Source organism: Cephus cinctus, unplaced genomic scaffold, assembly GCF_000341935.2.
Source record: "Cephus cinctus unplaced genomic scaffold, Ccin1 Ccin1_scaffold0806, whole genome shotgun sequence".
In the NCBI taxonomy this organism is placed as follows: domain Eukaryota; kingdom Metazoa; phylum Arthropoda; class Insecta; order Hymenoptera; family Cephidae; genus Cephus; species Cephus cinctus.
Genome location: NW_014333403.1, coordinates 769911 through 796089, shown reverse-complemented (window position 1 = coordinate 796089; position 26179 = coordinate 769911). Strand labels below are relative to the sequence as shown.

At 34.9% G+C, this 26179-nt stretch overlaps 6 protein-coding genes across 12 annotated transcripts in view; 3 read left to right on the top strand and 3 right to left on the bottom strand.

Annotated features, from left to right (window-relative positions):
* Positions 1–1108: 1108 nt before the first annotated feature.
* On the top strand, positions 1109–5068 carry LOC107270681 (ATP-binding cassette sub-family G member 4). 2 transcript variants are annotated; one of them, XM_015745913.2, is made up of 11 exons: positions 1112–1825; positions 2378–2694; positions 2991–3164; positions 3231–3441; positions 3570–3683; positions 3743–3885; positions 3958–4126; positions 4197–4297; positions 4392–4547; positions 4621–4739; positions 4814–5068. In XM_015745913.2, exons 1-11 carry the CDS (start codon positions 1654–1656, stop codon positions 5043–5045), a joined length of 1908 nt encoding a protein of 635 aa, XP_015601399.1. In that variant the 5' UTR covers positions 1112–1653; the 3' UTR covers positions 5046–5068. The 2 variants fall into 2 exon arrangements, with proteins under 2 accessions (XP_024943800.1, XP_015601399.1); XM_025088032.1 differs by lacking the exon at positions 3570–3683 and having other exon boundaries at positions 1109–1825.
* An 89-nt stretch (positions 5069–5157) lies between these two features.
* LOC107270682 (glucose-6-phosphate isomerase) lies at positions 5158–8853 on the bottom strand. Its single transcript, XM_015745914.2, has 11 exons — positions 8618–8853; positions 7942–8035; positions 7663–7854; positions 7499–7579; positions 7197–7412; positions 6873–7112; positions 6599–6779; positions 6398–6516; positions 6055–6283; positions 5906–5972; positions 5158–5819 (listed from the first exon to the last, which is right to left on the bottom strand). Exons 1-11 carry the CDS (start codon positions 8746–8748, stop codon positions 5696–5698), a joined length of 1674 nt encoding a protein of 557 aa, XP_015601400.1. The 5' UTR covers positions 8749–8853; the 3' UTR covers positions 5158–5695.
* Positions 8854–8993: 140 nt separating this feature from the next.
* LOC112494790 lies at positions 8994–12656 on the top strand. 2 transcript variants are annotated; one of them, XM_025087993.1, is made up of 2 exons: positions 8994–9272; positions 9337–12656. In XM_025087993.1, the coding sequence occupies exon 2, from the start codon at positions 9493–9495 to the stop codon at positions 12535–12537; it is 3045 nt and encodes a 1014-aa protein (XP_024943761.1). In that variant the 5' UTR covers positions 8994–9272; positions 9337–9492; the 3' UTR covers positions 12538–12656. The 2 variants fall into 2 exon arrangements, with proteins under 2 accessions (XP_024943761.1, XP_024943762.1); XM_025087994.1 differs by lacking the exon at positions 8994–9272 and having other exon boundaries at positions 10294–10455; positions 10587–12656.
* Positions 12657–12778: 122 nt separating this feature from the next.
* Positions 12779–20803, top strand: LOC107270622 (transport and Golgi organization protein 1). Of its 5 annotated transcripts, none has more exons than XM_015745785.2 (18): positions 12779–12987; positions 13092–13225; positions 13656–15435; positions 15492–15671; positions 15766–15845; positions 16078–16218; positions 16307–16423; positions 16510–16587; positions 16687–16911; positions 17022–17042; positions 17162–17329; positions 17417–17639; positions 17911–18049; positions 18171–18260; positions 18380–18476; positions 18545–18668; positions 19771–19848; positions 20189–20327. In XM_015745785.2, exons 1-17 carry the CDS (start codon positions 12864–12866, stop codon positions 19833–19835), a joined length of 3786 nt encoding a protein of 1261 aa, XP_015601271.1. In that variant the 5' UTR covers positions 12779–12863; the 3' UTR covers positions 19836–19848; positions 20189–20327. The 5 variants fall into 5 exon arrangements, with proteins under 5 accessions (XP_015601271.1, XP_024943757.1, XP_024943758.1 ...); XM_015745783.2 differs by lacking the exon at positions 19771–19848 and adding an exon at positions 19091–19603 and having other exon boundaries at positions 12780–12987; positions 20189–20803; XM_025087989.1 differs by lacking the exon at positions 19771–19848 and having other exon boundaries at positions 20189–20803.
* A 132-nt stretch (positions 20804–20935) lies between these two features.
* On the bottom strand, positions 20936–23169 carry LOC107270627 (syntaxin-5). The gene is made up of 5 exons (XM_015745792.2): positions 22540–23169; positions 22041–22297; positions 21759–21953; positions 21545–21666; positions 20936–21439 (listed from the first exon to the last, which is right to left on the bottom strand). Exons 1-5 carry the CDS (start codon positions 22907–22909, stop codon positions 21280–21282), a joined length of 1104 nt encoding a protein of 367 aa, XP_015601278.1. The 5' UTR covers positions 22910–23169; the 3' UTR covers positions 20936–21279.
* A 1527-nt stretch (positions 23170–24696) lies between these two features.
* The window catches only part of LOC107270629 (icarapin-like), a 19851-nt gene continuing 18368 nt past the window's right edge, over positions 24697–26179 (bottom strand). The window contains exons 3-4 of the mRNA XM_025087999.1: positions 25746–25864; positions 24697–25645 (exon numbers count right to left, since the gene is read on the bottom strand). Coding sequence (XP_024943767.1) covers positions 25355–25645; positions 25746–25864 — 410 coding nt within the window. The 3' untranslated portion in view covers positions 24697–25354. The remainder of the gene's footprint in view (positions 25646–25745; positions 25865–26179) is intronic.

Sequence of the window (26179 nt, the reverse complement as noted above, 5' to 3'; positions counted from 1 at the left end):
AGAAAGAGAAGAATGTTGAAAATGAATAAGAGTAATGATTCCAAGAGACCAGTATAGGAGACCGGCTCGAGGAAGAATGAGCGCTCCGAGTCCGGGCGCTGTCTTCGTCGCTTCCCCCACCTTCCCCTACTCCTCGAGTCCTGCGCGACGAAGTTGCGCGCACACAATTTTAGGGAACTTCCAGTATTTGTAAATATGCTTGGCCAGAATTTCCTATTTCTAAGTGTTAATATTTTACTTTATTGATTTAATTAATGATTTTAATGTTACAAACACTTAATTTATTAATATTTCAATTTCAATGTAATTTATTTTCGATATTCTACAATTTCAATTCAAATTTTATCTACTCCGTATATTCTGCGAGATTTTTATTTGGCTTCAATTTTATATTTTGAATAAATTTTGAAAGTAAATCAAGATCCAATAATATTTAGTAAAAATTGAGGTGCCACACCGGTGTCAGGTTGGCACTTTTTTAAAAATTTCTTAAAAGTATTTCAACAATAAACTTTTTCAATAATTCTTGAGAAGTTCTATATTTCCCAGTCTCGTTCTAAGAGTTGCTTTGGGAACTAGCGGTGGGTAGCGGAGAACCTCTGCCCGTCAAGCTACGCATTCCTGTTCACGTTTAGCTCGACTACGATGGGTTTTGCATTGTCGACGGAGGCGATAATCACAGAATCCTACTTCCAGACTTGCCGCTACGATTTAGCGGCATGATTTTGGTACCGCCGAAAGCCGGAGCGTTGTGCATCTCCCTGCTCATCTCTGCGACTAATGACGTAATACGTCACCAGCAGACGACTAGTGAGAACAGTGGTTCCCAGTAGCCGCCAGGCGGAGAGTCCGATAAGACTGGCCTTCTTTATTAATATTTCCTCGACAGTGTCGATTACACATAAACAAGTCATGCTATTATCAACATATTATACTTGGAGCACAGAGATAAAGATTAATGTCCTACCATTATGAGAATTAACGTAAGTCCTCAAAAAATGATGTATAAATAAAAAGAACGACTGTCGAAAATTGATTTTTTTTTTCAAAATCCAAATTTTATACAATTTTCCTAGTACCCATACTGGAGACTCTTTAGCTAATTGTGTCTATTCGTGATCCTCCCACTAATCTTGGTTCAGGAACATCATTAGAGATATCATTGGTTAAAGCGTGTACTTAGCTTCACATATATTACTGTAGAGCGTGGAGCTCGATTTAAAAAGTATCTAGGCGTGGACGCTTCTTTAAGTGAGAGCGACTAAAATCATACAGACTCAGGGCACGGAACATTCTTTGCCCCACCAAGAAGACCGGGCTGAATGATCGTCGAGAAAGTTGCTGCTGCATTATCAGCAGTAGTCATGAAGTCAATGCGGAGCTTGTCTAACAGTGGTTGAGTGAGCAACAGATTGTCGTATCGTGGTTAAAACATCGGCAAAGACAACTTTTGAATGTTTCCCATTGAGTGATAATTGGGTTATGAGAAATCTACAGTAAAGTCAGTACAGTTACATGCGTTGGTGCTATAGTATCGTTGAAAGGAACCAGGACCTCGATTATCATTGAAATAACCCAGACGGCGTTAATCGTAAATAATAAATGACAAACAGCAGCATTGCGAATTGACTGCGACTGATAAAGATAAAAAAAATGATTGAAAATCGCGATAACACCGAAAACTATGACGAACATTGCTCAGTAAACATGACTGACAACAAATATCTATTGGAGACAGAAGGATGTATTGAAGAGAGGTCTCAAATTTTAATCGAATTTAATGATTTGTCTTATTCGGCTTGCAACAGGAACTATAGATGTTCAGGTTTGTTAAATGTCATGTATATGTCATGCTTTGAGTCAAGCTACGTTGCGCGCTAGTGAAAGTAGCCATGATACGCAGATGCAATAATGTTTTAAATTTAATTCCACTTCTTTTTTAGTATTTCCTGTTTAATGGCTGTTTTGACTGGGAATTGATCAAGGTTTTTTATTAGTATGCCACACGCGCGCTTATTACGTGCTGCGTTCATTTTATTTGATCTGTCAAGTGAACGATAATGTGAATAGTATATTATAGTGTCTGGTATACTTTTCTTGGCTGTAAGATTATTTCTTGAGAGATACGATGCTTATCCATGATTCCTGGCATTTGAAAATATATTGACAATTCACATTGTGATAGCTTCATAGCCTTTGTTAACCTTTCGTCAATGAAGAAGTCATGTATACTTACCACTGATCGATAACCTTTGTTGAAATTGAAGTTTATGAGGAATCACTGTATCGATATTAAATATATCATTGCTGAATATCTGTAACTTTGCAGCTTAGTGGTAGCCCAAAGAACGAATTCTGTACAAAATTCTAATTACAGAAAAACATAAACAAAAGCAAATTCTATACTCCGTATCTGGCCACCTTCGACCAGGTAGACTCACAGCTTTAATCGGTCCTTCCGGTGCCGGGAAATCGACATTGTTGAATATAATTTCTGGCTTAAAACAATCGAACCTCAAAGGGTCCGTCACTGTGAACGGCGCCGAAAGAAATGTTGATATATTCCGACGGCTGGCGTGTTACATTCCTCAGGATTTTGTTCTTCTTCCATTACTCACTGCTAAGGAAACTTTATATATTGCTGCCTGTTTGAAACTTGGTTTTCCACACACAACCGAGACTCGGAAATACATCGTAAGTATCGTACAAATTGTGTATCGTGCTATTCAGCCTAAATGTACGATCTGAAGTTAGCGCGGCCATTGGGTTCGTCTCGTAAAACCAGTTCGGGCGGTACGTTCGAACTGAATAACCAGGTGTATGATTCGAGAGACTGAAACTTAAACAAAAGCTTCAGAATATTATTCATGTTTATTTCGCGTCATTGAGTAAGGTGGCATGAAGCAAAAATTGTAAAACTTGACGGCTTGCGTATGCTTATAATTTTAGTTACAATAACATAGGCATCATACTACAAATAATTGATGTAGGTAAACGAGATTGCAAATCGACTTGGCTTGTCTTCTTGTCTGCATACACCGGTTGGCAAACTAAGCGGCGGAGAAAAGAAAAGATTGTCGTTTGGTGTCGAATTGATTACTAATCCTACAGTGATGTTATTGGACGAGCCAACAAGCGGTCTAGACAGTGCAGCATCGAAACAAGTATTAATTAAATTTTTATATTTTTTACTGTGAACTGCAGGTCATAATGATAACCAATTGATTTAGGTGATCGACTTGTTACATGCTATGGCTCAAACCGGCCGTACTGTAGTTTGTGCAATTCATCAACCAAGCAGCCAATTGATGTCAAAATTTGACGACGTCATTGTAATGAATCAAGGAACAATTGTGTACTGTGGTCCTCAAATAGATATATATGACACATTCAAAAGAGCTAACTTTGTTTGTCCTCAATTCTACAATATATCAGAGTACGGTACGATTCCAAACTGCATATAACTATGTTCTACGTTATCTATGTACCGAAGGTTATTCGACATTCATTAGTTCCTGCATATCCCCCACGAGTTTTACTTAGAGATAGAATTTATAATTTACTTACAGTACTGGAAGTAGTGAGTGGACAAAGAGGTGGGGATTTAGATCAACTCCATAAGATTAGCGAGCAAAATTATAAGAATGCTCAAGTGCAAAATCAGTACTTGAAAAATAAGAAAGGTAACACTTTTTAAAACTAGGGCGAAATAGCTTCTGTATTTATTTTTTTGTATTTCCAGCTGCAATCATGTCCGGGCGACTTACTGAATATCCTGAAGAAGACGAAGATGGTATTCCTATGCCCGGTCGGTATTCTGTTTCCAAGTGGAGACAACAGAAGGTTTTATTGTGTAGAGCGATAATCTGCATAAGTCGAGATAACGTAAATATATTTCTAATCTTGATAGAGTGACTGTAGAGCAATGATAAAATTTCTTTCACTGCTATTTTACAGACAATGACAAAATTGAGATTAGCCGCGCACGTGATAGTCGCTTTTCTCTTGGGTCTTGTGTTTCATAACTTTGGCGATGATGCAAGCAAAGCGCAAAGCAATATATCTTGTTTATTCTTTTTTTTATTATTTTTATTCTTCGCTAATGCTATGCCAGCTGTACAAATGTGTGAGTTACCAATATTTGGCATTATAAATTCAACGATTCACGATTCATTAATATTTTATATCGTTCACAGTTCCCACGGAAGCAGCTGTTTTTCTTCGTGAACATCTGAACAATTGGTACTCCTTACAGTCGTACTACATTTCGAAAGTACTATCAGATTTTCCATTGCAGGTATATCACATTCAACAGCTGTACAAAGAATTAGTGCAATATTTTATTTTAATATCGGTGGTAATAACAAATTTACAAATTTTTATATTGACAGATACTTTGTCCCACCTTGTTTCTGCTTATATCATATTGCATGACCGGACAACCATTTGACGTGAATACAATGATGAAAGTTTGGTTAGTGTGTACTTTACTTACGATTCTCTCTCAATCATTTGGAATAGCTGCTGGAGCGGCTTTTAATACTCAGGTAATTGTTTGGTCAATGAAAGAATCAATTCTGTCATAAGCGTTATATTGTTAAACTACAAGTTTTGTTTCAGGCTGGTACTTTCCTAATTCCTGCAATGAATATACCTATGTTCCTCTTTGCTGGATTTTTTATAAAACTCAACGAAGTGCCGGAATACCTTCAGCCAATTTGTACTGTTAGTTACTTCAGGTATGGATATAAAACAAGAAATATTTGTGTCGCCATCTACATGAAATCTAAAGACTCTTTTTTACCTACTCTAGGTACGCCTTTGAAGGTGTCTTAGAAGCAATCTATAATGATGATCGACCGCCATTACAATGTCCTACGAGAGAACCCTGTTTTATTATATCATCGCAACAAATTTTAAAGTATCTGAATATGCAGTCAAGTCAATTTTATGTAATTGTTCTTGCACTGTGTGCATGGATTTTATGTCTGCATGTCTGTATCTATACCGTTCTGCGACTGAAGTTGTACGTTGCAACTAAATAAACAGTACAACTTCTTTTACTTATTTTCCACGAGTTTCGTTTCATTAATATTGATGAAGCACGTAACAAAAAGTTGGAGTTACACAGAATAACAAATAATGACAAAAGGAAAATAATTTTATAACATAGAGATATATTAACAGGAATGAAACAGGGATTTTTACATAACAAATATATATAAAAAAAGTTGTATGTATAAACGAATTGAGAAGCATTTAACGTGTTGCTCACGTACCACAAATAGTTTAATGCTAATTTGTCTTTTTCTACTCATAAGATCTTCATCATTGTGATATTCAGTGACGTATATATTTTTTGTACATAAAAGACTAATAAACACGATTTATGTTAAAATGGCGTAAACAATATATGTAAATACTACATATATCATTTTTAATTTGAGAATAACGATAAACCTACCATATTACAACAATATTGGGAAATCTTTAATATGTTAAACCGAATTAAGTTTTCTATACGTTGTGTAAGTCATGTTTTAGCATGTATACATACATTCCAAACGTTCATTCTGCTATAATCCATTACACTGGCTGTTTATGAATTTAGAGTGTTCATCTGTTGTGATTCAATCCTAATAAGATGTTCCTTGCCAATTGTATATCCAATTCAACATTAATTGCCTGATTGGGTTTAAGCAGTGTATTCCTTAATGAATGAAATTAATCCGTTTGTTGATGAATCGTGGCTTGTAATTTTATCGCTATTGTTGAGTTCAGGTTCAATAGCTTTGGCTAACTGTTTACCCAGCTCCACGCTATATATAATTGAAAATGATGTATAGTTATATATAACCTAATATAGCGTATACATGTTAGATAATATATTAAAAAAATTACTCACCCCCACTGGTCGAATGAGTTGATGTCCCAGATAATTCCTTGTACGAAAATCTTGTGCTCGTACATAGCTGCAAAGAGATGATAATAGAAATATATCCATGATCATGGGAAATTATAATTTTCAGATTATGGAAATAAAATGTTGCTTACCGATAAGTGCTCCAAGTGTAAATGGAGTAACCTGCTTAACTACGATACTATTAGTTGGTCGATTTCCTTGGAATAATTTATGCGGCAATATAGCAGTCACTTGTTCTGGGCTCAAGCCAGATTTCTCCAATTCCGCTTTTGCTTGTTCTTGATTTTTCCCCTTCATTAGGGCTTCCGTTTGAGCGAGGAAGTTGGCCAGCAAAATTTTGTGGTGCAAATCACCCTGAACCTATTTAATTAAACAAAAATGTATAAACTAATTGATTTCACTGCTGTAGTTTATTAAGGTTTATTATTGGTCTTGAAAAGTTTAGAAACAGTAAAAAATGTATACAATGCTTACCTTATTGTGGGAACGTACGGGCGCGATGAAATCTGCTGGAATGAGCCTTGTGCCTTGATGAATCAGCTGATAGAATGCATGTTGACCATTCGTACCCGGTTCACCCCACACGATGGGACCTGAAGAAAAAAAGTAAGCGAACATCATAAGAAACTAAACTGAAAGTTCTTACTCGTGAAATAGTTATGTATTACAACTTGCCAGTAGAATAATTCACGGTTTCTCCCGAACGAGTAACAGACTTTCCGTTACTCTCCATATCACCTTGTTGGAAATACGCAGCAAATCTATGCAAGTACTGATCGTATGGTAAGAGAGCATGTGTTTCTGCTTTGTAGAAGTTATGATACCAAATACCCAGCAAAGCAAGGATTACTGGTGCCTGTAAAGAAATTACGAAAAATTCAATACTGTAGAGCAATATATGTATGTTAATAATGCATTTATTCACAATGCAATACGTTTCATGACATACGTTTTTTTCCAATGGAGTTGTGCGGAAATGTTGATCCATGAAGAAAGCACCGCTTAAAAGCTTCTCAAAGTTTTCAAAGCCAATGGACAGTGAAATTGACAGACCTATGGCCGACCACAGGGAATAACGTCCTCCGACCCAATCCCAAAATCCAAACATATTTTTCTCATCGATACCGAATTCTTTTACTTTTTCAGTATTAGTGGATAATGCAACAAAGTGAAAGGCCACAGCTGCATCCTGTATCAACAAAAACCTTAAGGTTACTTACTCTTATTATGAAGAATTGTCTAGGCTATGAATTTATAATTGTTTAATTCTTACATTATTCAAGTGACTTAAAAGCCATTTTTTTGCAGATGTTGCATTTGTAATAGTCTCCTGAGTGGTGAATGTCTTAGATGCAATAATAAAGAGAGCTGTTTCTGGGTTCAGTTTCTTGAGCGTCTCTGCTATGTGCGTTCCATCGATATTGCTGACGAAATGAACGCGTGGTCCGACATGATATGGTTTCAAGGCTTCAGTAACCATCAAGGGCCCCTAATATGATTTATATCCATACATATAATTAGATCATTTATATTGCATAATGTAAAACAGCAAAGGGTGATTCATAGTTTTCTTACCAGATCGGAGCCACCGATTCCAATGTTGACAACATCTTCAATAGGTTTGCCAGTGAAACCTTTCCATTCTTTGGATAACACCTAATAAGAAATCATCTGCTAAGTTGGTGCTGATACATCATTATATTTTTAAAGCTTTATAGTCTCTCCAATCTAAACTATACCTGGTTTGTAAACTGTTTCATATGTTCCAAAACACCATTAACATCTGGCATAACATCTTTACCCTCAACCAGAATAGGTGTGTTGCTTCTGTTACGCAACGCAGTGTGTAATACTGCTCTGTTCTCAGTAAAGTTAATCTTTTCTCCAGAAAACATAGCATCTCGTGCTTGTTCAATTTTACGTGCACGTGCCTGATTAAAAAAAGTTTATTAAGGAAAAGAACTTTTCTTAATTAAATTGATTACCTTAGATAATTCTAAAAATTCAAAAGAACGTACCAGTTCCAGAAGAAGACCAATGACTTCATCGGTAATACGATTTTTGGAGTAATCCAAAAGAATGGGACCATCTTCTGGTGTATCAATTGTCAAGCTGCAGAATCAAGATTTATAAAAAATTGTTGAATTATCTACTCTTGGGATTATCATTATTTCTATAGAATAAAATGTCTTATCCATAATACTTCTATTTGATGAGTTATTACAACATTCAATCTATACATATAATTGCATCATCAGTATAAAGTAAATTTGTTGTATTCTCAAAAAAAAAGAGGTGCAGCAAAGTTATATTAGATCTTATGGAAAAATTTGTTACATATTAGCAAAACTTAACCTGAATTACACTTACAAATTGTATAACGTAAATAACAAATTATTTATTCAACTATTGAATTTTTACATGTTAAAATTCAAACATTCACGACAATCAAATGATGACAACACTACTATCAATTTAAATGACACTAATCGAAATACTTGTAATACATAATTGTAATAGATTACATTAAATACAAAACGAATTCGCATAATAGAAAATAATTGACAAAGTATTTGAGTGATGTTTAATCAATTGGATATATAAATCATTTATTATAAAATGTAACATTTAAATTCATCAATTAAATCCTAAAGGTCAAACCAATGACATACTACAAGGTCACGTAGAATGTACCTGAACTTTTGAAAGCGATTGGGATCCTGTTGAAACAGTTCGTTTATATTAATTTTCGAACTATTGTTATCGAAATAAGCTTGGAGTTTGTTCCAAGCAGTCTCACTGGTCAACTTTGGCTTAGGTTCCATTTTTATTCACTTAGATCAGCCGATACACCACTCACGAAATTTGAAATACCTGACTCTTCTCCACAAAGCGCCACGAATCTTTTCGTCTCTTGCACTGTTAAGAGAGGGACACGAGTTGTTGAAAAATAAGTACATATTAAGGTAAGTTCTCACAACTAGCAATAGAAACTTACCATTTGTCGATTAACCACTCTCTGGAGAGAACGTGGTACCAGAGATGGTACATATTCATCTCTGGTGGTACTTCTTATGTCGATCACTTAGAAACTAGATGAAGTAACAATATTTTTTTACAGATGCACTTGTCGGCAAAGGTTGTCGTTTGAATCAAGAGTCCGATAAATTTTAGAACTTTCTCCTTAATTATTATCGTTCGCTTTAACTTTTGTTGATGTATTTTTAAATTAATAAGAGGTTACGTGATTTATAAAAACGGGACCGCACAATGCGTTTTTGCATTTAAATGATACGGACGGCAGACGAAATGTCGCGATTTGGAGGAAACGAAAGGATCCTGAAGAAAGGTGGAACATCTTTATTTTTAATACTATTGTATAGTGACAAGATCATACCACATGATTTTTTCAGTTTTTCTAAAGGAATTTTTCAAACACGGCTCGAACTGATTTTTCTTGGTTTAACCTATTCAATTTGCCGAACATAAATAAACGACGAGATCCTCGGAATATTGAATTCGAAATTCGTGCTACTAGAAAGAAAACCAAGAGCATTGTTCAATCTATTATGAATCAGAATGAGAAACGATCAATAATTGATAATAACATTTCTGGTGATCATTCTCGTAAGTCTCGAAGACCTTGTCATTCTGCAATACTGGAAAAAGAATGTACAGAAACCGTTTTAGAAAATCATGAAAACCAGCGTAGGCGGTCAAGAAGAAAGAAAGAATCACAGAGGCATAGTGCACAAAATGAAACAAAATATTCGATTCATAAAGTTTCTGATAATTGTCACTGTCGTGCAGGATCGATTGTGCAAAATCCACAAGTATCCTCAGCGAAGAAAGTCGTTCATCGTGTAAACGTCAGTAGTAGTAAAAGTTTGGATAAAATCGATGAGACAGTAAAAAATACAAAACGACATAAACATAGTATTCATCGCATTAATTTACAAAAAGAGGATTCTGTGTTTACCTATCGCGATAAAGATATTTTTAGAAAATGCAAAGATCGCCAAAGACATAAAGAATGTCGAAACTGTGAGAAAAGTTATCCTCGTAAAGAAAAACGCAATGCAAATATTTCGCAAACAAAGAGATATGAAAAATACAAAAATTTGTCGAGTTCCACGTCGACGGATTCCGGCGTTAAAAATCCTACTGATTGTAAATGTAAAAACTGCATTTATACTTTAAAGGAAGATCACAGTAAAAGATCGAAATATAGTTTTGTCCATGAAAATGATGGATCAGCACGCACGCGTGTGTTTGTACCGACGAGACGTGTGAGTTGCGTTTCTAAAAAAGACAGTTACAATGATGGAAGAAAAGCACGATTAAAAAATGCTGGTGTAAAATCTGTCAATAATGATAAGTCATCTGAATCTAAATTTCATAACAACATTGAGTCTAAATATAATCTAAATAACAGTAATCGCACACTTAATTCCAGAAAGCAAAATAAAAATAGTATAATGGTAAATTTATATCCAATAGAATCTAACGATGAATCAAGTGACAAACAACGTGTAAGAATTTGTGGCAATAATGGAGATTGCAAAATTGTTAATAACGATTGCGCAACTGTAAATGAAAATATTGTCAAAAATATCTTCATCGAATCTGAAATGTTTCCTGATAAAATTATATCAAATTCCAGAACTAGTAAGTTACCAGAAATTAAGGAAACTGCCGTAAACGAACAAGATCAATCTATATGGATAGTGCAGAATGATAATGAAAGGAAATCAGTAGAAAAACAGAACAAATTTGAACCAATAAAAAGTTCACAACGGATTTCACTAGAAAATAATACCGATTTAAAAAAAAGTATATATAACGATGCAAGTACACAGTACGAGGAGAGTACAATAACAGCCGGCGATACTAAATTATCTGATACAAGTGGTAATACTTTGGAATTAAATGACAAAGTATATCTTCAGTGTAAAACTATTGCAGATGTGATAAAAACACTTGATACACTATCGGAATCGCAATATTCTACTGAGGTGAAAAGAAAATCAAAATTTTACGAATGCTCGAGAAAGTATGGATATTCAAAAAGGAACGAAAAAGCGTTACGTTACGCGATGGCACGTTACATCAAGAAAATCGTTTTAAGTGAAACGAGACACAAAAATAAGCTTAAGAATGAAGTGAAAATAATAATAGGGGACAACAATTCAAAGGCAAATAAAATTAAAGTTATGAACGAACGGCCTGGAGAAGTGAGTATAATTTGTTATAATGTCATGGAATCTGTGTTACCCATTAAGAAGAAAAATATAGTTTTACCAAGATGGGCAGAATCGAGCGCTGGCGAAAGTAGTGGTTACAAGTCTCTAAATAATTACCAGCCAGATATTAATGGCACAAGAACCAGCTTGGAACTGTTGCATAAAAAAAATATGGAACACGATGAGAATCGCGTTAATGTGAAAGCAGAAGTGGAAAATGTGAAATGCTCGTCCGAAGAAGATCAAAGAAATTTTGGAGCAATAAATACCAGTAGAGATTTTACTTCGAAAAAATGCAGTTCAGATATGGATGCACAATTTTTTAATGAACACACAAAACAAAGGAAAGAAGCTGGTTATTTTATTATTCCTGTTACACATGCAAGGGATCAATGCACAGCAGAATTTTCTAATGAAACTAAACAAATCAAACGAGAAACTATTGCAATTTGCAAAAATCATACATTTCTCAACGCAAAGCACGATAGTAATATGAAATGTGATAACGACCAAATAGCAAAGCACAATGTACATCCCTGGCTTCGTAAATATATTCATACACCAAATTTACAATACAGTGTGCAGAATGATGGACTGTTGACTGCTCGAAAGGAAAAAGAGTCAACGAAGGAGGAAAATCGTTGCTTGGATGCACTGTATGCACTTTGGACAAATATGAGAGATGGAGTAAATAGTACGGATGATGAATCGATCTCTTCAAAAAATTCGAAAACTCCTGACATCCCATCGAATAACATACTCGCACAATTACCAAGACCACCTGTATCCTTTTTAACGAAGTTTCCGTCGTTTGAAAACACTGACTTCGACTTCACGGATGGTGACGTAAGTGTGTTGAATGAGGATATATCGAGAGTTGAATCTACAGTTACGACTGAAATATCGATTTTGTCAGGAACTGGATTATCACATACTGATCAGCAGACTAACGATTTTGCAGACAACTTTCCTAATCAGAAATTGTGTCACGTATCTAACAATACTTCTATTTATCCTCCGCCGCCATCTTTTTTGCCTATTCCTTATTCTTTATGTTGTGTTCCAAAGCGTCGAGGTAACGACTCATTTAATGATTATAAAGAACCTCCACCAGCATGTAGCGTTCCCGTACCTGAAACTTGGAAAGAACCGTCAGCCATAAAATCTCACTCCACGAGCTTTTCGATCTTACGTTTTAGAAAAAGAGGAAAGTCTGTAAATCTAGAAAACTCAGTGGAAATTAACGTCAATGATCCTTGTCGGTTGAACAGACTAACAAAAAATGAAACGAAGACAAAGAAAACCTCTCGGAATCCGTTTAGAATATTTTTTCGTAGAAAAGAGGATGAAATCGATGATACAAACAGATAATAAAATTGAGTTAAAGAATAGATCTGTATCAATCAGTGAAGTTGCGAATGTAATTTTTTCCTTATATATGATGTTTCTTCTTGAATTAATAAAATTATGTAAAAGAAAAATTGTCATTACCAATTATGGGTGAAGTTGATGAACTATTAATAATGCTAAAGGAAACTGCGCCATCAAGCGGTGTTACTTGAGAACTAAGTGTATGACATTCTATCCTTTCACTGCCACGAATCACCTATAGTTCCTATGTTCTCTGGTTACTATATGCGTCCGAGGCTGTGTCAGTGTATTTCAGTAGTGATGTGGAACTTTTCAATAGTCAAAATATGACGAAAATAAGCAACTCAATGAACATTATTTTGGCCTTTGCTATTATTATAATTGCTGCAATCTCAGGATGCATATCCAGCATTTCAGACAAACAATTATGTTACGACCCCAACTGTTCTGGTAATTGAAGCCATACTTTAGTTATTTTCTGTGAATGGCAGTACATTTTTATGTTTATTTATTTATTTCTTTTCAATAACTATTTCATTATTTGTAATGCACAGTACCTGTTGGACGTGGACGAACTGTAATAAAATACCAAAGTATTGAACCAGGTATGGTTTCATTTGATATCAATGCAGATGTCACAATTTACAGTAAATCAGCTGGAAAAAGGAAGGATTTATGGGGTGTTGAGGTATGAACATAATTTGTGAATCTTACAAGATTTATTATGGTATTTATTAGAAAGAAATATATAATCAAATATCATGAATGATATTGTGTGTATGATACATGATTTGAATATACACTTGAAGACAGCTTTATTTAATAGCAATATAGAGTATATAGTTCTTGTTACATTTATGAAGAATTGATTTTTTAATATTGCTGGTGATCTAAAATGTAATACAGTATATTTAATTGAAATCAATAAAATTGAAGCAATGCTAATGCACTTTTTGTAGTTCATTAAAATACAGTAGCTGAATTTGATATTATTTTATTTTTATAATTCCAAAATAATTTAGAATCTTATGTATTGCTTCTATGTGTTATCTATGTAATGTTTATTGTATTACGGTTTTATTTCTCATTGTTACATCATGTTTATTTTCTATCTTCAGGTTCATGGTGTACGAGGATATATGTCAAACAAATTTCTTAGAGAGGAAAAAGTTTTCCACCGAAATTTGACGTTTGAAGTGCCTACTAATCCCAATACAAACAATTTGTCAAAAGACAACTTGTCAGACTTGGAAAAACCAAAAGAGAGTGATGCAATTAGTTCTACTTCTGCTACTAGTAGCCAATCAATTGACTTGAAATTGAATGCAAAAGTGTTAGAGTCTTCTAATGAGAATTTGGAACCAACGGTGCCTGACCCAACAAAAGTAATTCCACCATATGAGGTAATAGATGGCACAACTATCCCTTTGACACCAAAAGAAATGCACGATGAACAAAGCTATGCATCAAAGGTTATGGAAAAGGAAGCAGTGCAGGATGAGCAACCTATTCTTAGTATTCATCCAAATATAGCTCCAAATTCCCTGCCATTTATTTCTAGTTTATCAAAGAATAAGAATGCAGATAAAACTGGTAATTTAAAAACTGAAGCAGATTTTCCCAATATGTCAGCAGATGATACTCTTAATGAGTCGCTAAATTCAGGCGAGATTTTGGGTGTGGATCCCACTAAGGTCCCTGATATTCATGAAAGCGAAATTTTAGATAAGGGATTGATAGAAGATAATAAAGTTGATATCTCTAATGAGAGTATTGAAACATCTGAAGAAGTACAAGAAACTCATTCCAATAATAAGGAGCAGAAATCAGAAAATGTTAAGCTGCAAGAACCAGGTATATTGAAAACAGTTGCTAATGGCTCCTCCAAAACAAGTAGCGAGTCATTAAAAAAACCAGAGGAGATCCCACAAGGTCTAAATAACGTTAATGCAAATGAGAAAACAGGAGAGCCAGTCTCTGCCGAAATGCAAAAAAATAATGTTAATAATAATGAAAATGCTACGGCTCACCAAGAGAATTCCAACGTGGAGGAACCTTCCAAAAATGTGTCCGCATCTGAATTAAATTCCGCTTCTTCCGAGAATGGAGAAACACTTGCCAATAATGTGCCTTCTTCCGAAGTCTCTGCAAAGAGCGAGAATAGCGAGGACAAGCAGAATTATGAAGAATCGCCTTTAAAAAAGTCTGACGAGAGTGTCATCTCAGAAGATGCTGCTGATAAAAGTAAAGTCGCAGTAGATAGAATACTGGGTACCATTAACGATATCGTAGTCAGATCAAAAAATATTAAGGAGCTAACTTCGGAAGAAGTTGATAAGAAAGATCCAAGCCCTATTGCAGATACCAATAAGGTCCTTCAACAAAACATGCAGAAAGAGACATCCTCAAATTTGTCAAAAGATTTTAAGGAAGACTCTGATAGTTTACAAGAAAATACAACCAACAGTGTAGCCTCTGAAGCTTTGCTAGCCTCCAATTTTGTAGAAATAAATGCAACGAATAATGAAAGTGTACAGAACGAAGATATAACTCAAAGGACTGATGTTGTGGAACTTAACCTATATGACACTCCGAAATTTGAAGAGGAGAATACTTTTAATCACTCTGAAGTACACGAGCATGGCCAAAATGAAATTGTAAATAATAATGAAATTAGTAATGATAGTTTAAGTAATGAGAGTGATAGAGTGTTGGATACACTTGAGGAAACCCATAATACTGTGACAAATGATAACACACAAGCTGATATCCTTCAAGAAGATGTGACATTAAATTCCAATTATCTTAATATAATCTCAGAGAAGACTTCTAATTTCAATGAATTACCATTGAATAGAAACCTATTGAATGTTGATGATAGTCAACAATATGAAACCTGTAAGTAACATTATTATTGGTTTACAGTTCAATATAATACTAAATGATCACTTTAGATGGGTCTCAAATGAATAATGATGCTATTGGTACAACTGATCAATTAAAAATTGCAACCTTACCTGAATATGCAAGCAACATACATAATGAGGATAAGGTCCTGCCTGAAAATGTTGATACCGATAAGCCCATTGAATCGTCACAATTTCCATCGGGGAGTGTTGCATTGAAGAAAGAGGGTAAGTGAGAATAATGTCAAAAGAGAATATTAAGATATTTCTGGATCTATAATTTTTAAAATTTTAATTATACTATAAATCTATATTTTTTTAGACTTGACGCAACAAGTATGCACTGCAGACTACGATTGTACCAAAGACGAAAATGTGTATAGCAACCCCTACTCGCAGAAGGTTAGTAACTTAATGTTCTTATTTATTTCAATGTATAATATTAAACAAAAAGTGTGTAAATTATACTTTATAGTAAGTTCAAGCGTATTTAATTATTACTCATGTAAATGTATTAACTGAAAGTTGAAGCCTTTGTATCTGTAGCAAGATAATTATATTGATAGAATTTATTTACTACATAATTTTTAATTAACCATATTCTGATTTAATAAGATAAAGATTTTTAAAACAGGAAAAAGAGTTTTACGAAAATCAAGAAAGCGCCATTATGTTCTCATCAAAAATGACACGTAGTTATTGGGAGACCTTGATGTACGTTTGCTTAACAGCATTTACCACGCTCTTATTCTCTCTTGGATATTATTATATTGAGGTAAGTCACTGACCACTGATTCCGATTACACGAATGTTTTCACAATTCTCAAAGAACGAGCAATGTATTAAGTACTGCTTACTTTTAGAACACAAGGCGAGATGGACAGTTGATAGGAAGAATTAATCAACTTGAAAAAGAATTGTTAGTAGCGACAAAAGAATGTATAATGTTAGACGATAATCTGAAGTCTGTCAAAAATAAAGTAAGTTTTCTTTTTAAATTAGTTGTGCCCAAATATTGTTGTATCCGTTATAAACGTAAAAATATGTATAAATGTAATATTTTTAGTTGAACTCTATCGAAGATGAATCGTTTGGTTCCAACGAGATGGTCGCATCGTTAAAAGCAGATCTAACAGCATCTCAGGTGAGTTGATCTGAATTATAATAGTCTAATCATATTGCAGAAATATAAAATTGAAATATATTAATCCTAATGTGGTTTCTATTGCCACTATGCATTTAGGCTGTGAATGCAGAACAGCAAAATCAAATTGCAGCGTTAGAAAAGGATTTAGAAAGCGCCACTGAAGCAGGATTAGAGTTGGAACGTATGTTGCGCGAATTTCTTGATTCGGATAACGTGGATAATCCTTTGGCTCAATCTGTTGAGAATTTGCAAACGCGACTTAATGAGCAACAGGCAACTAATGAGTCTTTGATCAGCACCCTTAATTTGAAGACTCAAGAGGTATGTTATCAAGAATTTAAATAAATGTGCAGCATGTAGAAAGCATGCTAATGGTACCATATAGCATGCTTACAATACGTTATGATTTTTTTTTTTTATATTATATGCAGCATGAATTTGATAAACTTGAGGTTTGTTGCAACTCCTTCTAATTACTGTAATCTATAGAAATTGAATTATGTAACGTATATTGTGCATAAGGAATGGTAGATATGTAATAGCGAATACAGAATTGAAAATTTAATTTCAGAACGAAGCTTTAGTGGCAGATTTTTCAGCTACTACAGAAAAGTGTCAGCAATTAGAAGTGGAAGTAACTCGACTTACAGAAGAACTTTCAACACAAATACAGCTTCAGCAGAATATCGAAAGGACACTTTCAGAGAAAGTGCAACATCTAGAATTCCAAATTAAAGAAGTGAGTTTTAATCTCAAATATTTTTGAAGCATTTGCCTTAAACAAATACATTGTTATCACTGGCTAATATATTTTTCGCTTTTACAGATTTCGATCGAGAGATCGGAATTGCGTAAACAGCTTAAAAGCAAAGAAATGGAAGTGAAGGACCTTCTAGAAGTAGTAAATCAAGTGAAGTCCAATAATTTGGACTTAGATAAGTTGTATAACGTGTCTTGCATTAAGGCCGAGGCGACACAACTTCTTGAAGAAAGGGATGAACTTAAAATTAAATTGAGTGAAGTGGAAGGCGCTCATCACTTGCTTGAAGGTATATTACAACGCTTCCTTCAATTTTGCAAAGTTTACTGAAACTACTTTATCTCGTTTCAAAAGAAAGGCAGCCTAGCGCATCTTTTGTAATTTCAAATATAAAGACCATTTTTTCACCGTGATGCACATCAAATAATGGAATATACTATTCGCCATATGGTTTTACGTTGTTTTATGTGTCTTGAAGATTCACGTATTCCATATCTGTTACTTTTAGTACATATATTTTTCAATCTTTCATGTACTATTATCCCGTTAAAATGTTGCAGAGCACATGAAACTTATTAAAGAAGAAATAGGTTCTCTCGTCCAGCAATGCAGATTGGCCGAGAAGGAGAAAAAAGATGCAGAAACACGCCTCGAAGTTTTGTCGAAGTTCTTCGAGGATAAGGAAGCTCAACGACAAAAGTATGTATAAAGTTAATATTATACGCCTTTTATAAAATTTTTTTGCCCTCGACAGTAAAGCTTCCTTTTAAATAACCTGCTGCCTATTGCTTAGCCAATTGATTGATATTCTTTGCCTTAGGGAAGAGGCTGTTTGGTTACAGAAGCAAGGCGAGGTTTCATCAACAGTCGAAAGAATACATACTATGCAAAAGGAAATTCACAATTACAAGTAAGTATTATAAATTCTTTAGATATCTGTGAAAAAGTGAAGAAAAAAAATTACATAAACGTATCTGCAGTATGTAGAAATGTACTATATAGATTCAATACCAAGAAATTTCATTACAGACAACAAATAGAAATGCTGAAGAGAGAAATATTAGATCAGGAGAGGGAATATAAGAATCAAATATCAGCTCTCGAAACGAAATCACACGAGCAATGGGTAAGAAATATTTGAATTTTAAATCTCATAAACTTCAACAGTAAAGAATTACATCTTGCTTTATTTAGGTAATTGCTCGGCAATGCGAGCGTCGTCTGGAAGAATCAAAGGCGGAGGCAAGTCAACTACGTAATCGACTTACTCTTGTTGAGAAAAGTATCAACGATTCTGATCCAGACTCAAAACTCCATCGTAAGTACTGGAATTACGTCGAAATTATTATCTACCAACAAATCTTATTGCATATATGTAGAAATTTGTTCTATTCATATCTACGCATCTGCTGATTTTGTTATCTATATCTTAGATAACGTAAACACCATACGTGTCACAGTGACAATCATCAGAATTAGATAGATGTATTAAGATATATTTTCTATTATTCACGTCCACGTGAATGTTAACATATTACAGCGAAGCAAAATTAGTACCAGCATAATCATACATAGTTTAGAAAGTTTGACCGTGATCGTTTCCATGGTAATAAGGAATGGCACGTTAAGGAACAAATTCATTTTTACGTGTCTCACCTGGCATGCTCGAGCGTACATCGCACGCCTATGAGATGAGGAGGTTCGCAAGACTGACATGTGGTTGAACTCATTGGTACACAGGCCTGGAGACAAATGGGGAGACCGCAGCGTCACCTCCATTATTCATTGGAGCAGAGTCATCAAGTTCCCCTCTAATGTTTACCGGTTCTTCAGGTGTTCCGCCTCCTCCACCGCCTCCTTATATGTATGGTGCGCCACTGCCCCTGTTCCTGTCACCACCGATGCATTCCGGTTCCGGTATGTCCTCTTACGAAGTTGGTCAAAGGCCACCACCTCTTGGTGGACGATTACCATCACCACCGCCATTGTTACTTTCATCACACAACTCTGGCGGTAGGTATAACAATGCCAATTCACCACCGCCTCCAATGTCTCCTCCCTTGCTTCCACCTTATTCTCATCATCGGTCACCTCTGCCACCATTCTTAAATCAAGTCCATCCGCCCCTTCCGCCTCCATCTCTAATTCCTCCGCCCTTGGGAACGCATTCGTGGGGGGAAGATACGATGCAGCATCAGCGGCACCCTGGCTACGATCCTCGAACAAAACCAGCCCATGTGCGAAATCATAAAGGTTTGTGCCAAACCACCATCAAACCCCCAACTACGTGACCTCGAAGAGCGACATCAAGATTTTAATGAGAGACAACCAATTGCTGTAATCTTAATTTCTTTATCTTATGGTTCCTCGTTCTCTACGTGTATTTTTCTCTCTTCCTTTCTTTACTTTCTGCAACCAAGGACGCAAACGCTTCTCGAAAGTGAGGCAGTTTTGGAGCACGATGGAGGGGAATAACTCCAAATAATTTACTGTGCCAGGTTCACTTCTATTATTCTTTTGTAATTCTTTCAATGTTGCTGATAGTTTTTTTTCCTTTACTCAGTTGTGCAGTTTGTCGCTAACGAGTTAAGTCGTTGGGGTAATAGATGAGTTAAAATTATTACTCGATGACTATAAATACCCAATATATTATTTGCTTTAACAGTATCTTAGTAGTTTCATTTTGCCTATATAAGATTTTATACTTTTGTATGCCAGTTTTCTAAAAATGGTTTTCAAAATAGAATAATGTTCTATATCGGATGATTAAATATTCAATGTAAAATTATAATTATTAAATACATTGGAACTGTGTCCTTATGGGATCTATACTTGCAGGTTCTTTACACTCTTCAGGAGAGTCGTTGGACAAGACACACCATAGTGGCAAAGCCTAGATTTTTTATTCTATATAATATTCTAGGTTGAGGAACAGAACCAATAACTTAATCATTTCATTGTATAACAGTTTTCGAATGGATAAAATGAAAGTGTATTCGGCATCGTCTTAATGCTGTACCAGTAATACTTGTACTGGAATAACTTCCATTTTCTGTGGTATTGTTGTACTATATTTCCATGTTTAACATTCGGTATAAGTTATGTGCATAAAAGTATAGTCTAACTATTTTATAAGTACCGAGGTTTGTCAATCGAATTCCCAACGGTAATTGCTGTGAATTCTTTTTTAAAGCTGCTTACTATGACGAATTATCAGAAAACATGTTATACACTGAAATGTTTTAAACTCGCTATACAGAGAACTATACGAAATTGACTACAGTGCTGGATTATTCTGTAGTAAAGCATTTAAAGAAAGGGTCGATGTTCTTTTTTTTTAATGATGCAAACAGCGAACGAAATTGTAATATGTCGTGTAATAATAAACCTTTAACGAACTGTAATTGTTATATATAGTATTAATGAATCAGAATAAATTGTAATTTATTACTATGACGTTGCTTTTTATTTGTTTTTGAATATTTGATCATATAATGGCACTTGCAATTTGATTTTTTTTTTCTTGATATAATTTTAACCATGGCAGTACTAAGAAAATTGTGGGCATTATTAATTGCAAATTTGTATTTTGAAAATTACAGATTTATTAACCACAAGCATGTGGCAGTGGTTGCTTGAATGTTGTCACATTCGACAACATATACTGAGATGTACAATGGATACAATTCTCAAATTATATAACGTTTAAAAGTATCTTGATTTTCGATTCAAGGCTTGTTATGAACGTAATAATATACAATTTTAATGAATATCATAAAGAGTACATAGATATATTAGGCTCAAATGTAATAAAAAATAAATTGATCCGGCTCAATAAAGTTCAAAATAATTATATATATTTTACATGCTATCGATGGAGAGTAATGAAATAATATTATAAACATTTATACCTAAAGATGATTGGAACTTTATGCCAAAAATACAACGAAAAATATGAAGAAAAATATGAGGACCGCGAATATTTTAATCATTAACCACCGATTATTCGTTACGGATTGAAAGTATTTTAAAATTTCAGCGTGTGCCGCTTCCACATTCAACTCGGTATCTTGTATATTAGTGTCTATCCTGTAATGACATTGTGAAAAGAAAAATATATTCTCAGTAAGTTTGATATTTTGTTATTATTTGCAAATCATTATTCAAGTAAGACATTCAAGGACATTCACTTACCTTTCCACCATCTCCTCCTGTTCCTTAACCATATGTGCTAATTGTTGAAAAATGCCACCAAGTTCAACTATAGTAGATTCTATATTTTGCATCGTTTCCGCCCTCGATTGTACGTATGAATCCTGTAAGAAATACGTACAAGATGCAAAAGTGCATGAAAGCTGTTATATATTTCTAGGGGACATATATAAATGCCATTAAAATATAGACTTACCGTATCATCGTACACGGCGCGCTGCACTGTAAGTTGTGTCATAGCTGGTTCCAGATCTATGCTAACAGATGTAGACGTGTCCTGCTCTTGAAGAAGCAACGAACCCTGTTTACCAGAGACTGCACTAGGTGGTAATGACGCAGAGACATGTCCTTGTGTAAACTGTTCTCTCCTATTTTGCTCTTCTCTCATATTCTGCAATTAATTTATTGGTAATTAAGATAGCATACAACTTATAACATATTAAAATTTAGCATATAAGCATGCGATACAAAAACTCACCTCAGAACGTACTTCCAACACACTCTTAAAATGATTCGACATATTTGCAAGCTTTGATTGCAGGGCCACAACTACAGATGAAGAATGCGATGCAATGTGGTTACCACGTGAGGAACCAAAACCTTCTCTCTGTTGTCTCCCTAATTCCTGAAGTTTGGCTATTTGTTGATTCAAGCTACTTAAATCTCTTTTTATAATATTTGTTAATTCTTCAATCTCCACTTGTCTGTCATTAAATATTGATTTCTTTTTTGCCACTACAACATTTAAATAAAATTTAGGTTCTTAACAACTGGTATCAACTTCCACTACTTCCTTAGAAGTACTTTATCGATTACCAAATTTTTGAATTACTATAATACCATACGTACAGGTAGTATAAAGGAAAGCTCGAACAGCAAAATGGAACAACGATAAAGTATTTCTTTTCCTTGTATGAACAGTATAACCATACACACAAAGAGCCACATTCATAATTTCCATCTTTACATGATCTTACACAGTGCAAGTTTTTCCAACTTGGTATAAGTACTGGCTATATTCTTGCCAATGTTCCTAGCAATCATCATAAAATTTGAGTAACTTTGTATGTGCCGTGCCTGGCGAGGATTTCGCATGACAGCAGCTCGTGCCACTGTCCTGCCTTGCATCGTCCTAATGGCATTGGCAAATTCGACGGTCCTGTCGCGCGACGTCATTATTACTGGCAATGTTTCCTGCTGCTTCCCAGAGTAATCTACCTGTGCAGCTGCATTTTCATCATTGTAATTATTTCTTACGTAGCCACCACTTTGAAAACCACTATTTGAGGTTGGATACGTGGAATCGTGGTCTAAATCAGAACCGATGCGTCGTCTACGTGCGGGCATTGCATTCTCAGCTTATTCACTAGTTGTTACGTTCTAATGGACTTATATAACTAATAATTGATTTAAACGTTTTAATTAATTATTAAACAGATTGCGAACACCACGTCCACATGACAGTTCACTACTCCAAATCTTATACAACATGACAACTCGACAGCAAGTAGCGGGGTTGTCCACTCTTGTGGAAAAATGTTACTAGATCTAGTTACGCGAGACTGATCGATAAATCGCTTGCGATCCTTATGATCGTACTTTTAAATTCAAACGAGAGACTGAATTAAAGTACACAGTAAATTCTACGTGTTCGCAGAGACTATGTTCTGCAAAAATGCCGCAAAACTGAATGAAGTTTGTATATAGTATATACATAAGAAACCATTGAAACTATTTGTTCATATAGATAACAATAACAGAGATATTAAGAAAAATAATCAGTCATTTCTCATGCACAGAATTTCTATTTAAGCGTGAAACCATTTTATTTTGTATTCTCGATACTTATTTCATATGATCTTTAAAAACGTAAATACGCGAATTCGCGAAGAGCTTTTACTGTCTTAAGAAAAAAAATTATAAAATGCATATTGCTCAGATTAGACATATATAGTACATAAATTGTATATTATGCGACGGAACAGTTAATTTGCTTATGAAAATTCACTACTTAGGTTCTGCAATGAATTACATTTATTGCATTTAATGAGCTTACGCCGTTTGCAGTATATTTAATTGAATAACAAACTCAAAATAACTGTTACTTTATTTATCACATGATTTGACTTTTGTGCTTTTACTTTAAAATTGGATAAGTTCACAATGGTCAGATTTAAAACAGACCTTATTTATTTGGACAAAAACTGATCGACCTTATAATTTACACAGTGTACGATTTCATAAGAAATAATAACATGTATCACTGTCGTTAAATTATTAAACGTTTTAGCAGAATTATGCAGCGTGTAAGTTTATCAATTAAGAGCAATTAAAGGTACCGTAATCCATTGCCGCGAGTTTCAAATTACCCATTTGATTAAAAATTTCACTTAATACGATAATCATTTTCAGCTACATTATTAATCTGGACAATTCCATAAAACCACTCTGAACACTCTTCTATTTTCAAGCTTTTGTTTCATTTGAAAATTATTAATAATTTCTGAATAATATCAATAATCTCACTACACGTATATTAATACTCTGAGTACGTACATACTAAACGCCTAGAAATGTCATATCTGTCCAAACGTCCTTCAAATATTTAATGACCAGTAACGCTGGATAAGATAAGTGAATCAATATGATTCTTGCAATATAGAGTAACAGAATATGATAAAAATATAAGGCACATTTGTTCCCGCCTTCCAAAAGATACAGTAATAACGATAATAATGCACCCACTATAAGGGCAGAGCTTTTAACATGACCATAGTACGGTGGCAGTAGGAGAACGTTAAATACATTAATGTCAGGAAACTCGAGTGGTACGTTCTACATTCCTCCATTAAGGGCCTTTTAGATTCACATAGTCATGTCATGGCTGGACTATGATCAAAGCCAAATGCTATGAAGTGATTAACGAACGACTATTAACATCGGTGGACACGATGATAGTTTCACAGAACGACGCGATGATCAAAGCCGAGTACGATAAAGCGATTGAACGCAAGGTGATTGTGTTCAGCGATCGTTGGCGTTCTTAAAACGCTTTGTAACACTCATCTGGAAAAGAGGAACTGCTGCACAGTCACATTCATTCTAAAAGTTTAAAGCCGAAGAAAACTTACAAGTCTTGCTTAGATTTGCGCTATTTATTTACGTGAGAATCGTGACAAAGTGTGAAACAGATCTTAATTCATATAAATAATACATATCAATCTCACGACCTAGTAAGGGAACGTGGAATAAAATTCGCGCGTCTTGAGGAAATAATACTTATCATTATTGCCTCTACTACTACCAACTTAATTTCATGGGTAGTCCCTATCTTGTCCCACTGGGGACGTCTTACGCCACCTTCCCCATACGTACATCATTAATGGCATACAACCTAAAGAGATAAAGTGCACATTTGAGAAAAGATATAAAAAACGAGAAAAAGAATAATAGAAAACTATGAACAGACTATCATCCAATTTAAGCACTCCCCCACAAATAGTAGATATCTCACGTTTTCTTTAAAATGCCAAAATAAGCAGGATAATACAACCTTAGGAGGTATTACTTTACAACTTGTAATAACGTTAATATATAAAATATACTTCTTCAGACCCGTTCCTCGTGCTTGCATGAGAACGCGCAGGACGTTCCAATGCATCGTCGTATTTAAAACTATTATCTCGACGAAGAATATATATATAATCGCTAAAGAACGACGTAAATAAAAAAATAAACATACAAGTGACGCGATCGTAGGCGTCTACGTAAAATTTTTGTCGCGCTTTATTTTTAGGCGTTCAGAAGTTCAATCTGAGATTTTGGAATTTCATTATTCAAATCATTTTCGACGGTCTCGACACTTCTCGCCGGGGTAGATGAGTCCTCTGTCTGTGCAGTCGTACTCTCAGATTCCGAAGATTCCGTCGTCACGACTTCCGCTTCACCCTCGCCTCCAACCGTCTCCAACGTATCGTTCTGAGGTTTCACGTCGATTATACGTACTCGGAAAACAGCACCATGACTGTCGTTGCCACTCGAGTAAGTCGTTTCATTAATAGTGACTACGTGACCGTCTACAATCTGTAAAATGAAGTCAAAAGTCATCATTCCACAGAGACAAGAAATGGAATGTATTTAGCATTGAAAAATAAGTATAGCCGAAGAAGCCCAGAGTGAGTACCTTAGTAGTGGATGTAGTGTTTGCTCCCTCAGGAATTTTGCCCCAGGGCGAGACAATACCAGATTCAGGAATACGGGACAATATGCTAGACATCTGTTCCCTCAGTCTCTTCATGATACCTACGAAAACGAAAAAGAAAAAAAGTAATGTAATAAAGTCCTAATTGAGAATATCGTTGATTGGCAAAGAGCGGCCCGTAGTAGCGTTTTCTCTGTACGCTGATAAAATTTGTTTCCCCGTTTCGCGCGCTTCCCAATTGAAAATTTTATTAACGGCACTCGCCGAGGGTCCGATTCGTTCGGGGATGATACGGAAATCGAATATTCCCAGGTTCTCGGTTAATCGATATCCTAGACCAGAATTGACAGTAGCAGAGGCGCCAGTGCTTGGCGCGAGGAAAGGAAAAAAAAAAAAAAAAAAAAAAAAAAGAAAAA

Coding starts and splice junctions, on each gene's coding strand:
- LOC107270681 (XM_015745913.2), top strand. CDS start 1,654: ATGATTGAAAATCGCGATAACACCGAAAACTATGACGAACATTGCTCA. Junction 2,695..2,990: donor CCGAGACTCGGAAATACATC/GTAAGTATCGTA, acceptor TAATTGATGTAG/GTAAACGAGATTGCAAATCG. Junction 4,740..4,813: donor TGTACTGTTAGTTACTTCAG/GTATGGATATAA, acceptor TACCTACTCTAG/GTACGCCTTTGAAGGTGTCT.
- LOC107270682 (XM_015745914.2), bottom strand. CDS start 8,748: ATGGAACCTAAGCCAAAGTTGACCAGTGAGACTGCTTGGAACAAACTC. Junction 7,855..7,941: donor TTGGTCTTCTTCTGGAACTG/GTACGTTCTTTT, acceptor TTTTTTAATCAG/GCACGTGCACGTAAAATTGA. Junction 6,284..6,397: donor CCGTACGTTCCCACAATAAG/GTAAGCATTGTA, acceptor TTAATTAAATAG/GTTCAGGGTGATTTGCACCA.
- LOC112494790 (XM_025087993.1), top strand. CDS start 9,493: ATGAATCAGAATGAGAAACGATCAATAATTGATAATAACATTTCTGGT.
- LOC107270622 (XM_015745783.2), top strand. CDS start 12,864: ATGACGAAAATAAGCAACTCAATGAACATTATTTTGGCCTTTGCTATT. Junction 16,588..16,686: donor CAGATCTAACAGCATCTCAG/GTGAGTTGATCT, acceptor CTATGCATTTAG/GCTGTGAATGCAGAACAGCA. Junction 18,261..18,379: donor AAGGAAATTCACAATTACAA/GTAAGTATTATA, acceptor ATTTCATTACAG/ACAACAAATAGAAATGCTGA.
- LOC107270627 (XM_015745792.2), bottom strand. CDS start 22,909: ATGCCCGCACGTAGACGACGCATCGGTTCTGATTTAGACCACGATTCC. Junction 21,954..22,040: donor TGTTGGAAGTACGTTCTGAG/GTGAGTTTTTGT, acceptor AATTAATTGCAG/AATATGAGAGAAGAGCAAAA. Junction 21,667..21,758: donor GCGCCGTGTACGATGATACG/GTAAGTCTATAT, acceptor TATTTCTTACAG/GATTCATACGTACAATCGAG.